Genomic DNA, 13,017 nt, shown 5'->3' on the forward strand with positions numbered 1-13,017 from the left:
CAGGATTAATTAACCAACGTACAGATGTGCAGGAATCTTCGGTGTTTAGACAGATGTGCAGGTTGAAGACGCAGTGTGGGAAGTAGAGTGGAAGTAACACACACACACACACACACACACACACACACACACACACACACACACACTGAGTAACAGTGGGAAACAGTTCTGGCATAGATGACTGCACAGTAAGACACTGATTATGTGAAACTACTGAGTGCTACAACCAGTTTTAACTGATATTAATTACATCATAATGTCTTGTTACTCTGGAAAAAACGCTGCACGATAATTTCAGTCTAAAAAACGGCGTCTAACATAATGACTTCAAACTATTATAATTATTTTTTGGTTCAAAACCCAAAACATTCACATTACAATGATATAAAAGTGAGAAAAGCAGCAGTTTGAGAAGCTGAAACCAGAGAATCTTTGTCACATTTTGTTACATTTTCTGTCAATCAATCAATCAATCGATTAGTCGACTGATCATTTCAACATTAACACTGCGAGGCATCAACACTGCACCGCTTCCACTCTCCACAATGTTTTTTATTTTATTCTTGCCGTTAATTTTATGTCGATAAATGTTGACGACAGAATCTTTATTCCTCAGAAGTGTAATAACTTTGACCGCTAATTAAAACTGTGTGTGTTGAATTAACTGCGGTGAGCGTTGGCTGAAGCATTTCAAGTCATATTTTTCATTTTTTTTTCCTGGTTTGTTGTTGATACTTTTCAGATTTCTCTTCAGTCACATGTAGTAAACAAACACATCCACTGATATAAGTACTAGAGTTTATATTTAGAACCCTTATAAACAGGCATCGCAGTATTTTTTCTGTCTTCCTGTTCGTTGTTTACAGAATAAAATGATTCAAGCTTCTAATCTGATGTGATGAAGAGACCTTTCTTCACTTCTGACTAATGCACATTTCTTCTCCCGTCACTCCTGCTCCTTCTTCTTCTTCTTCTCCCTTTTTCCTTTTCTCCGTCATCCTCTTCCTTCCCCGCAGAGACCTCGGCTAAGGAGGGTCTTCTTTTGTGGTGCCAGAGGAAGACCGCTCCCTACAAGAATGTCAATGTGCAGAACTTCCACATTAGGTAACAAACACTCTCTCTCTCACTCACTCTCTCTCTCTCTCTAAGGTTGGACCGCTCGTAGTGTCATTTTTGGATGAAAGCTGTTAACATTTTGCCAAATTTCAACACATTCAAAGGGTGAAAGTTCTCTATAGGTAAATTATAAATACTCAACCTTTACATCAGAAGTCCTGTTCTTGATCTTGAGGTTGGAAAACAGCATTTAGGTTTTCATGGGTCATCAGTGAAACTCTGCTAAAATGCATTTATGGTCAGCTTTCATGATATCAGAGCAAATGCTGATATTGCAACCTGAGCCGCATGAAGAGAGAAATTTAACTCAATAACATACATACAGGCAGTGACACAGCCACACCTGGTGTTATATGTATGTATAGACAGAGATGCTGCAATAAGCAGAGACTGTTTGATGCTGAATGAAAATCTCAGTGCAAATCCAGGAATATATAAAATATTCCCAAAGTAATCTACTGTCAATCTGTAGAAACGTCGCCCCCTGGTGGAGGAATTTAATTATGTTTCAGGTAAATCCATCAGAGAAATATTGTGTCAAACAAATTTGATTTATAGAGAATATTTAAGATTCTGAATTAAATTTAGATTATGTAGATTAAAAGTTCAAATTTATCTAGTTGATAGAGTTTTTTTTAAGTTGTGCTCTGACAAGTTATGAGACCAAAAAAGGCAGAACTGAGTAAATTCCAGCCTAATCTAGACAGACAGTGAACCTCAAGTTAAGAATATTTTGTCAACAAGATCAAGAATGAACTTTAAAGCTCTTTATATAATAATTTCATATTGTCTTATATTCCTGCTGCCTGTTTGTAATTTACAGAATAAACTCATTCAGTCAGAGGTTTTTGTTGCAAAGTGGAACATGTAAAGTGTAGATCAGAACAGTCTCTGTGAATGATGGCCGGCAGTTATGATAGCAGCTTGTAGAGAAGAAAGACATAATCGTAAGTGTGTAACTAGTGACCCAAACAGCCTCATGACTCACTGTTTCACTCTGTGTAACAGCTGGAAGGACGGTCTCGCCTTCAACGCTCTGATCCACAGACACAGACCTGAACTCATCGATTACGACAAGCTCAGAAAGGTAAACACACACACACACATTTACTGCACTCACACTACAGCTGGACTCAAACATTCAATTTAGTCATAAAGTTTTAAAGTGACGTTCCACTCGATCTAAGCCAGTTCGTCGTCCTCTGACACTCTGATTGGTTGTGCAGGACGACGCAGTGACCAATCTGAACAATGCCTTCGAGGTGGCTGAGAAATACCTGGACATCCCCAAGATGTTGGACGCAGAAGGTAAGCCTGGAATTTATTATGTATTGTTCATTGTTAATGTGCAGATTTATTGTTCCTGTGTAGGTTAAAAGTGTATCTGACATGTCTGTAAGCGATGTTGTTGTTAAATTGTCTAAAGTGCAAACTGTTTTCAGTAACTGGCTGTATTTACATGCACACAATAAGGTGACTGTTAATAATGTCAGTAGTCTGACTAAGCTGCTTAAGTTATTTTTTTAAATTTTGCAGCTCTTGTATTAATCTCATCTACATTAGTTCAGTTCATACTGCAGCTTTACTAAAAGCACTGAAACAGCTGTGATCCAGCACTCGGGTGTGTTTCAGAGTGTGTGTTTATGTAGACAAGCAGGTTTTCTAACAATTTAGATTCTCAGACCAATCTGACAAAACCTCATTAAATCCATGTGTTGTAGTGCTCTTAAGCTTAACTGCAGCTCCATTTAACTTAAGTGTGGAGCAAGATGAGTCAAGTCAAATTGACCAAAATTCAAATTGCAACTTCAAACTGTTTGTAAATGCTGATATAATCACTGTACTTCCTGTATATTCTCACTGTAGCTGTTTGAATGTAAATACAGTCCGTCCTGTCCTGATTGAATTTAATCATTGCTTCACTTCCTTTACAGCCATGTTGTTGATGTGCATGTTTTACCTGTTAGAGCAGAAGATAATCTGTCATCTTTAGGATCGATGGAGCCCCCCCCCCCCCGTCCACCTCTGTCCCCTCTGATGCTTTTGATTGTAAAGCAATTAAACTGTCTGAATATGTCTTAATCTGTATGTATGAGGGTTATACCTTTTTATATAATTTTTCTTATAGATAATAACTTACTGATAGTTTCTCTCAGCAGAATTTATTCTTGTTGGTCCGGAGGATCATGTTAAGCTTTTACAGCATCACTGGACACTAAACATTTTAGTGCATTTCAATTAAAAAATATTCCTGACAAATGATAAAAAAAACAGCTCATAAAGTCCAGTCTACTGACTGCTTTCCTGCAGCTTTGATGAGGGAGGAAGCACCATCATCATCTGTAGTGTTTTTAGTACAAATAGTGAAACAATGTACAGTATGTGTCTGACCCTTGTATGTACAGTAACGTCAGTTCTTCGTCCTCTCTCTCTCGTCAGTGTACAGTGTGTTTGCCTGGCTGTGCGTCATGTTTTTAGATGTCTGGCTGTTAACAGCTACAGCAGCTTGTTGAAGTGTCTCCGTGTTTGCCAGCCTGTAATAATAATATAATAATAATAATAATAATAATAATAATAATAATAATAATAATATGAGTGTGTTCCTACACGTATGTCCTGTTGTGTTCTTGCCGTGTATAATCACGTGTCCTGTGTCTTGCCTGTACATGTGTGTCTTCATAACCATGGTCTTCCTCCCCCCCTCCCCTCGTCTTCGTAGACATTGTGAACACTGCTCGTCCAGATGAGAAAGCCATTATGACTTATGTGTCCAGTTTCTACCATGCCTTCTCTGGAGCACAGAAGGTACCCTCTGACCTCCCCCCCGACCCTTCGACCCTTAACCTCCCGTTACTAACAACCGCTCCTTCCTGTCCGGCATGGCCTCTCTCACTCTCTCTCTCTCGACAGCGCTGCTAAGCAGTGTGGACCACAACAACAAGGACGCTGGATTTGTTGAGACACAAACACACACACATAAGATGTTAAAGTAACTATGCTGGTGAAGGCAGTATTAGGAAGACAGTGATCTTTCTACTTGATACAGACGTTTGTTGGCTTGTTTTATTCTGCAGAGGTGAAATTACTGACTAATTCATAATAAATAAAGCAAATATTAGAGCAGAGGTGTTCAGTCATGTGACACGGAGGGCCGGCAATCTGCAGATTTTGATTCCAACCAAGAAATCACCTCTGAGATGATCAGCTGGTATGAAAACCTGTAGACGGTCGGCTCTCTGTGGACTGTATGAGAGGAACGTATCCTGTGTTTTGCAAATTTATGTCATCGTTCATCCTACTTTCAGAAAGAATGCAGTAAAAAATGTGAAGGAAACATCATAAAACTTCATAAAATGCTTCAGGACAATCTTAAAACGTTGCTGTGCTGGAGATATTAAAGTGTTTCATGAGAAAGATGAGGGAGAAGTGATCGTAGTGTGACTCGTATAATCAGGTTAAATATTAGTAATAATCAAGTGTGCGTTTGAAGAGCAGTGTAAATAACAGCGTTGGTTCTTTACTGCGTCTCGTACAATATAGAAGAGAAAACAAAGTCTTCATTTTGCAGGCCGCAAGTGTTTTTCTGTTATCTGAATTATTATTTATCCTTCTCCTGTAATTCTCCTTGTCTACTCCTCCTCCTCCTCCTCCTCTTTCTCTCTATGCTTCCTTCACTTTTTTTTCCTCTCCCTCTTCTTCTCCTCCTCCTCCTCCTCCTCCTCCTCCTCTTCTTCTTTTTATTTTTCCTCCCCTCATCCTCTCCTCTTCCCTCCCCGTAGGCCTCTGACAGGAAGCCAGTTGATGCGTCTCTTGTTTTGCTCTTCCTCTAATTAATTTTCTGGCTCATTCAGAACTTGTTTGTGTGTGTGTGTGTGTGTGAGAGACAAATAGACAGCTGTGCATGAGTGTGTGTGTGTGTGTGTAAACTTGTTCCATGTACCGCTTGTTCTCGTTCTAGTTCTTGAATTATTTACACGAAGTCGAGTGCAGAGACGGTTTTTATTTGTAAGAAACTTTATTAAAAACAAAATCAGACTTACTGCTTTCACCAGCATCACACTTTATTTATCTACATCACACTTTATTTAGTCCCGGTCAACCTGAGCGAAGAGTTTATTCAACATCTGATGTGTGGCTGTTTTATTTGGTTCACTTGGTTATGTGAGAAATAACTGAACTGAAGCTAAAAAATGTTTATCTGAGTCTCTTCTAACAGCAGCGAACTGTTAGGAGTAAAAAAAAAAAAACATCCAAAGTAGTGAATTCAAGTTCAGACTAAACATGTCAGCACTGTTTTAATGTTTAAATATGAAGAATCAGCTGAATGAGTCCAAACTGGATTCCTAGTTTAAACCAGTGATTTTTATTCTTTTTTTCATTCTGTCAGTTGTTTTTTTGATTAATTTTTGTACAAAAAATAGTGAAAAAGTAGCACAAATTAGCCAACAGTCCAAAACCCAAACATTTACACAATATAAAACAGAGAAAAGTAGCAAATCTTCTCAATAGAGGAGCTGGAATCAGAGAATGTTTGGAGTTTTTTCATGATAAGTGACTTTAAACAAATGATTGACTCATCAGCTAATCGTTTCAGTCATTTCCTGTCATTATTTCACTCTGAACCAACTACACTTCACTTCAGGAAGAGGACAAGTTTGTTTCAGACCTCAGTGTTTCTTGCAACCAGATTTATAATGACATCATTCTCACCTGCTAAATAAACCAAACTAAACCACAACTTACATCAGAGTCTGAATAAAGCTCTTCAGGTTATCGCAGGTTGGCGGTTAATCTGTGTGTTTGTGTCCCAACGTTGATCTTGTGGCTCCAGTGTCTCTCATCTCTCCTCGCCTCCTGGTCCCCCCCTCACATCCCAGCCCTCCTGGCATCAGTGTGGGGGGGTGTTAGTGGTGGTAACAGGTGGAGCTTGAAGCTGCGGACGCCCGCTCAACTCTTCCAAACTCACTTTGCTCTCACATCCCGCTGGGAGCGAGGACCATGTAGCTTCGGGTAGCTCTGGCTTCACTCTCTTTCTCTCTCTCTCTCTCTCTCTCTCTGTCTCTCTCTTGCCCTGCTGGGTGCTGCTGGGTGCTGCTGTGGGTGATGTGTAGACATCGTGGGTACGCTGAGGCCGGATGAGAAGGCTATAATGACCTATGTATCCTGCTTCTATCACGCCTTCTCTGGTGCTCAGAAGGTGAGCTCCTCACGCTTCAGACTCACAACAACACGCCTCCGCAGCATCGAAACAAACAAACAAACAAACAAACAAGCAAGCAAAAACACCAGCAGGGTTCCCATCGGTCATCATATGAAGTTTCAGAGCGTTTATGCTTTTAAACATGCAGGGAGGCGTCCTCTAATACACAAGACGTGATAATCATCGACACCAAACTAGTATAAAAACTTGCAAAGAAGACAGGATCACTTTATTAAAGGTTTATTTATATTTAATTATAATTATTATATACTTATATATTCCAGACAGTGAGAGAAAGTATTTAGTAAATATCTAAAGTGGGTTGAATCACAGGAATGTAGCAGAATTAGAGGAATGTTTTTAGCTTTATTTAATTTCTCCCTAGTGAAGCTAACTTCAGAGGAAGTCGGATTGTTTATATACGATCAGTTTTGCGGTCATGGCGACGTTTCAACAACTTTTACAGTTTTTGGAAACTCAGTGGAACGTCGGGAATATTTACAGGTCAGGACCAGGATGGGAACCCTGAGATAAACACTTTCTTCACTAGCTTCTGTTTCTATGCTTCGGACATCGACTGTGTTTTCTCCGCCCAAAAAAAAGTGATTTACTTCACGGTCTGGACTCTTCCAAAGTCATGTTGGCGCCGCGATCGGCGGAGCTCTTCCACTGAATAAATACCATGTTGTGCCTTCAGTAACTCTTACAGTGGGTGTCAGTTTGCGCTCTTTTGGGTTTCCACTGGGATCATGTTCTAGCTTTACTGAACATCCCAGCTGGACAACCGAAGACGCACAAACACAAACACACACACACACACGCTCCAGAATAGTTACAGCAACGTGTATTTCTCCAGCGGAAGACAATAAAAGTTGAAAGATTATATTACTGATGTGGTTTTGGGAAAGCAGACCTGTTTTGGTTTATTACTGTGGGAAACACTGCTTGATGTCACTCCAGTTTCTCTCTTCAGCTACAATATTAACACTTTCCAACTCTAAATATGTTGCAATGAATTTTGATGTTTTTATGTCTTTTATTTTTTAATATTACTTGTTTTATTCTATTCTTTTATTTTGATATATATATATATATATTGCTTTAGTTAAGTTTAAACTCAAAAGATGACAAAACAAACAAGGCTTTTATGGTGAAGGAATAAAAAGTGGAAGCTTTTTGTGCAGGAAATCTTAAATCCACTTGTCAAAGTCTTTCTACTGTTCTTTTTTTTTTATTCCAGCGGTACAGTAGTGTAATATCCTAGGCTCTGGTGTTGGACTACAGCGCTACATGAACCTGTAACTAGATGTATGGATTGACTTCCTGAGTTGTGACAGGAGACGCATGGAGCTTTTAAAACGTGACTCTGGCACATTGAACTAACCATCAGCAGCAGCTGGAAGCATGTTTTTATTAGTCAAATGAGGCTTTTTTTTTGGTTTTTAATCTTTTTTTATGCACTTTTTTTTACAGTGTGCCTTTTTTTTAATAATAATAATAATGTGACTGGCCTTGTGTTTAGATTTATTCCAGTTCACTGCTTGTGTGTGGAGTGTGTTCGCACAAATACTTAAATTATGACAAGGTTGAGGTACTAATAAGAAGCACTTATATTAGGTTTAGTTTTTTAGTGAGTTTAATTTGCAGCATTTTGTTTTAAATATATAAACATGGTGGATGTTCTCACTGAGCTTTAGGCAAAGTGAGTGGACTCATGGGACGGTGTTTCATCCAATCACTGTGAGCACCACTCATCATTCTGTTTCTTGATAGGCTGAGACAGCCGCCAATCGTATCTGCAAAGTGTTGGCTGTCAACCAGGAGAACGAGCACCTGATGGAGGACTATGAGAAACTGGCCAGTGATGTGAGTCCCAATCAGCGTCAGATCTTTGGTCTACGTTTTCCACGGATAACAATATTTTCCTGACTTGTGTTCTCCTCGTCTTCCTCCTCTCTCCGCCCCTCCAGCTGCTGGAGTGGATCCGTCGGACAATCCCCTGGCTGGAGAACCGAGCCCCAGAGAAAACCATGGCCGAGATGCAGCAGAAACTGGAGGACTTCAGAGACTACCGCCGTGTCCACAAACCACCCAAGGTTTCAGAATAACTTCTGCAGCGCTTTTCTGTTCCCAAAAATATGCAGGGCGACGTTTGAGAACAGTCGTTAGCTTTTGTTATGCGGTCAGCCCGGAGCTATTTTAGGATTTATTCCCTGATAGCGCGTTTCAGCGTGTTTACGTCTGTCCGCTATCACTGAGCCGACTTCTGTTTCTGTCTGCAGGTCCAGGAGAAATGTCAGCTGGAGATTAACTTCAACACTCTGCAGACTAAACTGAGACTCAGCAACAGACCTGCCTTCATGCCGTCAGAGGGACGCATGGTGTCTGTACGTATGCAGACATGATTCATATCACTCAAAACATGCAAATAAGGTTCCAGCTGCTATGGACTATATATGATAAATCACACTTAGACCTGCTTTATTTTATAAGAAATTAAACTTCTGTCACAAAGAGACACATGGGCCCCACTAACTGAGTCCTGGTTAGCTTCTTTGCACACAGTAAGACATCAAACAAAACTGAAAAAAACATATATTTGGTATAAAAAGTGATCTCTGACCTGTCATGCTGATAAACAGCAACATTCTTGGTGCATTTTAACATTTTAAAGTCTTAAGATCCAAAAAAAAGTTGCTTTTTGTTGTCACATACAGAAATAAAATGGCCTGCAACTTAATTTTTCCTGAACTACAAAGGCAGATAAACTGGTACCATAATGTACCCAGTAGTGAAGGACTGGTATCAGTGGTTTCTGTCGGTTGCTCTCAGGACATCAACGGAGCGTGGCACACTCTGGAGGGAGCAGAAAAAGGCTACGAGGAGTGGCTTCTCAACGAGATCAGACGTCTGGAGAGACTGGATCACCTGGCCGAGAAGTTCCGCCAGAAGGCCGCCATCCACGAATCCTGGACCGACGGTATAGAAATGCTACATCACACAGATATTTATATATTATGAACAACACACAGTTAAAGCACAAACTAGACTTATAATCATAGAGCGACTGCCAGGTTGGATGTGATTTAAAGGACTTTTAAATGTGTTTGCATGCAGGTAAGGAAGCCATGTTGACCCAGAAAGACTACGAGACTGCCTCCCTGTCAGAAGTCAAGGCGTTGCTACGGAAACACGAGGCCTTTGAGAGCGACCTGGCAGCCCATCAGGACAGAGTGGAGCAGATTGCCGCCATCGCACAAGAACTGAAGTAAGGAGGGATGTTCTAGTTAAATGTGCAGCATATTTAATGCTTTACATGGAGATAAACCATTACAGAAATCTAGTTTAAGAGTACAAGTATGTGTGTTTGGGTTTTTTTCACTTGTCAACAGGATGCATTTTGACTACGGTTATCATAGATGTCAGAAATTACAAAAAGCATAATACGTCCTCTTTAAAACCAAAGAATATAACAACTCTTAGAAAGTTTTCTGATTGTCAACTTGGCACATTTTAATATGAAAGCACTATGAGACGTCCTGTCATGTTGTGTAAATACATAAGATGGACTCACTATAGACCAGATGGAATTAAGTAGGTAAAAGTCACTTTTCTTGCTTCTGTGGAAACAAACTCAGCAATAAAATGGCTAAAGTAGCAGTCCCACACAATCTGTCAGACACTAATGTACACAAATTGTTCTTAATTTGTCTCAACTTTAAAAAGCTGCTCTCTCCCGATGCCAACAATTGAGTGCAGCTGCACCACTTAAACAACCCTTGTCTTATTATTTAATCATTTCTGTTATGTAGCTGTGTGTCAGGAATAAACTCTGTTCTCCTCTATGCCGTGTGTGTGTTTTCCAGTGAGTTGGACTACTACGACTCTCCCAGCGTCAACGCTCGCTGTCAGAAGATCTGCGATCAGTGGGACACCCTGGGAGCCCTCACCCAGAGCCGCAGGGAGTCACTGGAGGTACGACTGATGAATGATGAATGATGTGATTTCATCAGAGGGTGTCTGTCTCCAGTTAAAAGCAAGACGGCATGTTTGAAGTGCAAGTTTCTCGCTGATGTCGCTTTGTGAACCCCGACAGCACTTACAATGTAACCCTAGCCTGTGTAAATTATACATGATATCAAACTAACCCCCCTATCTCTCTCTCTCTCCTCACCAACAGAGGACAGAGAAGCAGCTGGAGTCGATAGATGAGCTCTACCTGGAGTACGCTAAGAGGGCGGCGCCCTTCAACAACTGGATGGAGGGAGCTATGGAGGACCTGCAGGACATGTTCATTGTCCACAACATTGAGGAGATCCAGGTAAGTGGACAAAACACAAGAACAAATACAGGCTAAGATACTGCAGAGATCCAGAAAAATGCCAACGATGCACAAAAGAAATTTGAAGTTTACAGCACTGGAGATCAAATCAACAATCTCTACAAACAGTTCATGTAATAGTAAACAAACTATTTGTGAGATACTGTCTGGTTGATGTAAAACCAAACATTTCTTTTCCTCTCTCAGGGTCTGATCACAGCTCACGAGCAGTTCAAATCAACCCTGCCAGACGCCAACAAGGAGCGGGAGGCCATCCAGGCCATCCAGGCCGAGGTGCAGAAGATCGCCCAGTACAACGGCATCAAGCTGAGCGGAACCAACCCCTACACCACCATCACACCGCAGAGCATCGACAACAAATGGGAACAGGTAGAGTACAGTCCGGGTCGTCACTTTTCTTATACCTGAAACTCTGCTGTCCTTCGTTGTTCGTTGTGGTGAATCTTTCTCAGGGGAACAGTCTTTGAGAGGCTGTTATTATGAGTTTATTATGAGTTTAAAGGTGATACACTCTCAGCTTAATAACCTCAGAGCAGTAAACTAATAACAGTAGCAGCCACTAGATGCAGGTCTAATTTGTCACAAATGTTAGCCTGTAGTGAAGTGTGTATAACAGAGCTATAAACAGGAACACTAATGCAATGCAATATTTATTTAGAGGTGATGTAATCACTTTTGCTCCGGTCATTGATTCGATTTATTTAAACGAAACAAAATTTGCCCGTGTAACAGCGGCGAGATGCTCCACAAGCTGAGCACCTCTGACACGGCCTCCGGGGGTCTGGAAGATTTTAATGACTGTCTCCAGCTGGTGTTTTGTGTGTGTAGATGCATCTACAGGTGGTTTCTGTTACAGCTAAAGAGTGTTTCTATTGACTTTGTGTGTGTGTGTGTTTGCAGGCGCAGCAGCTGGTGCCACAGCGTGACCAGGCCCTGCAGGAGGAGCTTTCCAAGCAGCAGTCCAACGACCATCTGAGACGCAAGTTCGCCACTCAAGCTAACATCGTCGGCCCCTGGATACAGACCAAGATGGAGGTAATGGATTAGCCCGGCGCTCGAGCGCTGCGTTGAAGCGGTTCATCTTTGCTCAGCTGCTTGTAGTTTGTCACAGTTTTTCAGGCCAACATTGTAAAACAGTGAGCTCACCAGGCCAAGAGTCAACAGGGTTTAGGAGTTTTGTCCACAGGAATGTTATGAACCCTGCTTACAGTTTGTTATAGATAGATGAGCTCATTTGTGCATTTTTCTAATTTCCTTATTTATAATATTTACAAATATTCATGATAATGCAAGCAGACCGAGCGATGTGAGTCCTTTTGTTAAAGTGAAACACTCACCAGCAAGATCGCAGCCGCTAATGTTGTTTTTGTTCAGCTGAAGTAGAAAGATGCAGCCGTGTCAACTGAAGAACAGGGTCAGTATCATGTAAACACTATAAGAAGTGTCTACAGTAATGTATGCGGTGCAGAGGATGGCTTCATACTTCCCTCTAAAGATTTAGCATCGTGCTGCGCGCGACGGTGGACGTCACGTTTTGAAGGACTGACAGGATCCCGTTGCGTTTGTGTCGACAGGAAATCGGCAGGATATCCATCGAGATGAACGGCACTCTGGAGGACCAGCTGACCAACCTGAGGGAGTACGAGCAGAGCATCATCGAGTACAAACCCAACATCGACCAGCTGGAGGGAGACCACCAGCTCATCCAGGAGGCCCTTATCTTTGACAACAAATACACCGCCTACACAATGGAGGTAAAAAACACACACATCTAAAACTCTTGTTGAGAAATCACAATCATCACAATTCTGCTTATAAATGGCGGTTTCTGTGGTTTTACTGGTTAAGCACATAAAAGCAGTTTGTTTTTGTGTAAGCACTTCCGTTTATTGCCTTAAACTAAATATGGGAAGACCAGTAAAGTTCATAAAGAGAGTAGAAAGTCAACATATGTACGACTGTTATCCTTTGCTTTCATAATACTTTGTCTTGAAGCTCTGGAAGACATTAAGTAACTTGTCTTTCCTCCCTGTTTCTCCTCCCCCCCCCCTTCGCAGCACCTCCGTGTGGGCTGGGAGCAGCTGCTGACCACCATCGCCAGAACCATCAACGAGATCGAGAACCAGATCCTGACGCGTGACGCCAAGGGCATCAGCCAGGAGCAGCTCCACGAGTACCGCGCCTCCTTCAACCACTTTGACAAGGTCAGGGGCCCGAACTCCGGGGTCACGGCTTGTTTACTACACTTGTTTTGCAGTTCGGTGTCAAAGTTACCGCCGGGCGTATCAGTACTTGGATTGGGAGCTAATTCAAGACTCAAAACTTAGTTTTAACACGGTGATACATGAAGAAGATGTAA

The 13,017-nt window shown here is 41.4% G+C and overlaps 1 protein-coding gene across 4 annotated transcripts in view; it reads left to right on the forward strand.

Annotated features, from left to right (window-relative positions):
* The window catches only part of actn4 (actinin, alpha 4), a 56,709-nt gene that overhangs the window by 38,634 nt on the left and 5,058 nt on the right, over positions 1–13,017 (forward strand). For 2 of the 4 annotated variants that reach the window (XM_042413927.1, XM_042413929.1), the window contains exons 5-19: positions 1,017–1,104; positions 2,125–2,203; positions 2,343–2,424; positions 3,836–3,921; positions 8,090–8,182; positions 8,287–8,412; positions 8,599–8,703; positions 9,149–9,296; positions 9,434–9,584; positions 10,183–10,291; positions 10,497–10,637; positions 10,845–11,027; positions 11,559–11,693; positions 12,233–12,412; positions 12,716–12,862. In XM_042413927.1, the coding sequence (XP_042269861.1) occupies positions 1,017–1,104; positions 2,125–2,203; positions 2,343–2,424; positions 3,836–3,921; positions 8,090–8,182; positions 8,287–8,412; positions 8,599–8,703; positions 9,149–9,296; positions 9,434–9,584; positions 10,183–10,291; positions 10,497–10,637; positions 10,845–11,027; positions 11,559–11,693; positions 12,233–12,412; positions 12,716–12,862 (1,853 nt within the window). Of the gene's footprint in view, positions 1–1,016; positions 1,105–2,124; positions 2,204–2,342; positions 2,425–3,835; positions 3,922–6,227; positions 6,314–8,089; positions 8,183–8,286; positions 8,413–8,598; positions 8,704–9,148; positions 9,297–9,433; positions 9,585–10,182; positions 10,292–10,496; positions 10,638–10,844; positions 11,028–11,558; positions 11,694–12,232; positions 12,413–12,715; positions 12,863–13,017 lie in introns of all 4 variants that reach the window. The other 2 variants (XM_042413926.1, XM_042413928.1) reach the window with 1 other exon arrangement.

This window comes from Thunnus maccoyii, chromosome 6, assembly GCF_910596095.1.
Source record: "Thunnus maccoyii chromosome 6, fThuMac1.1, whole genome shotgun sequence".
NCBI lineage: Eukaryota > Metazoa > Chordata > Actinopteri > Scombriformes > Scombridae > Thunnus > Thunnus maccoyii.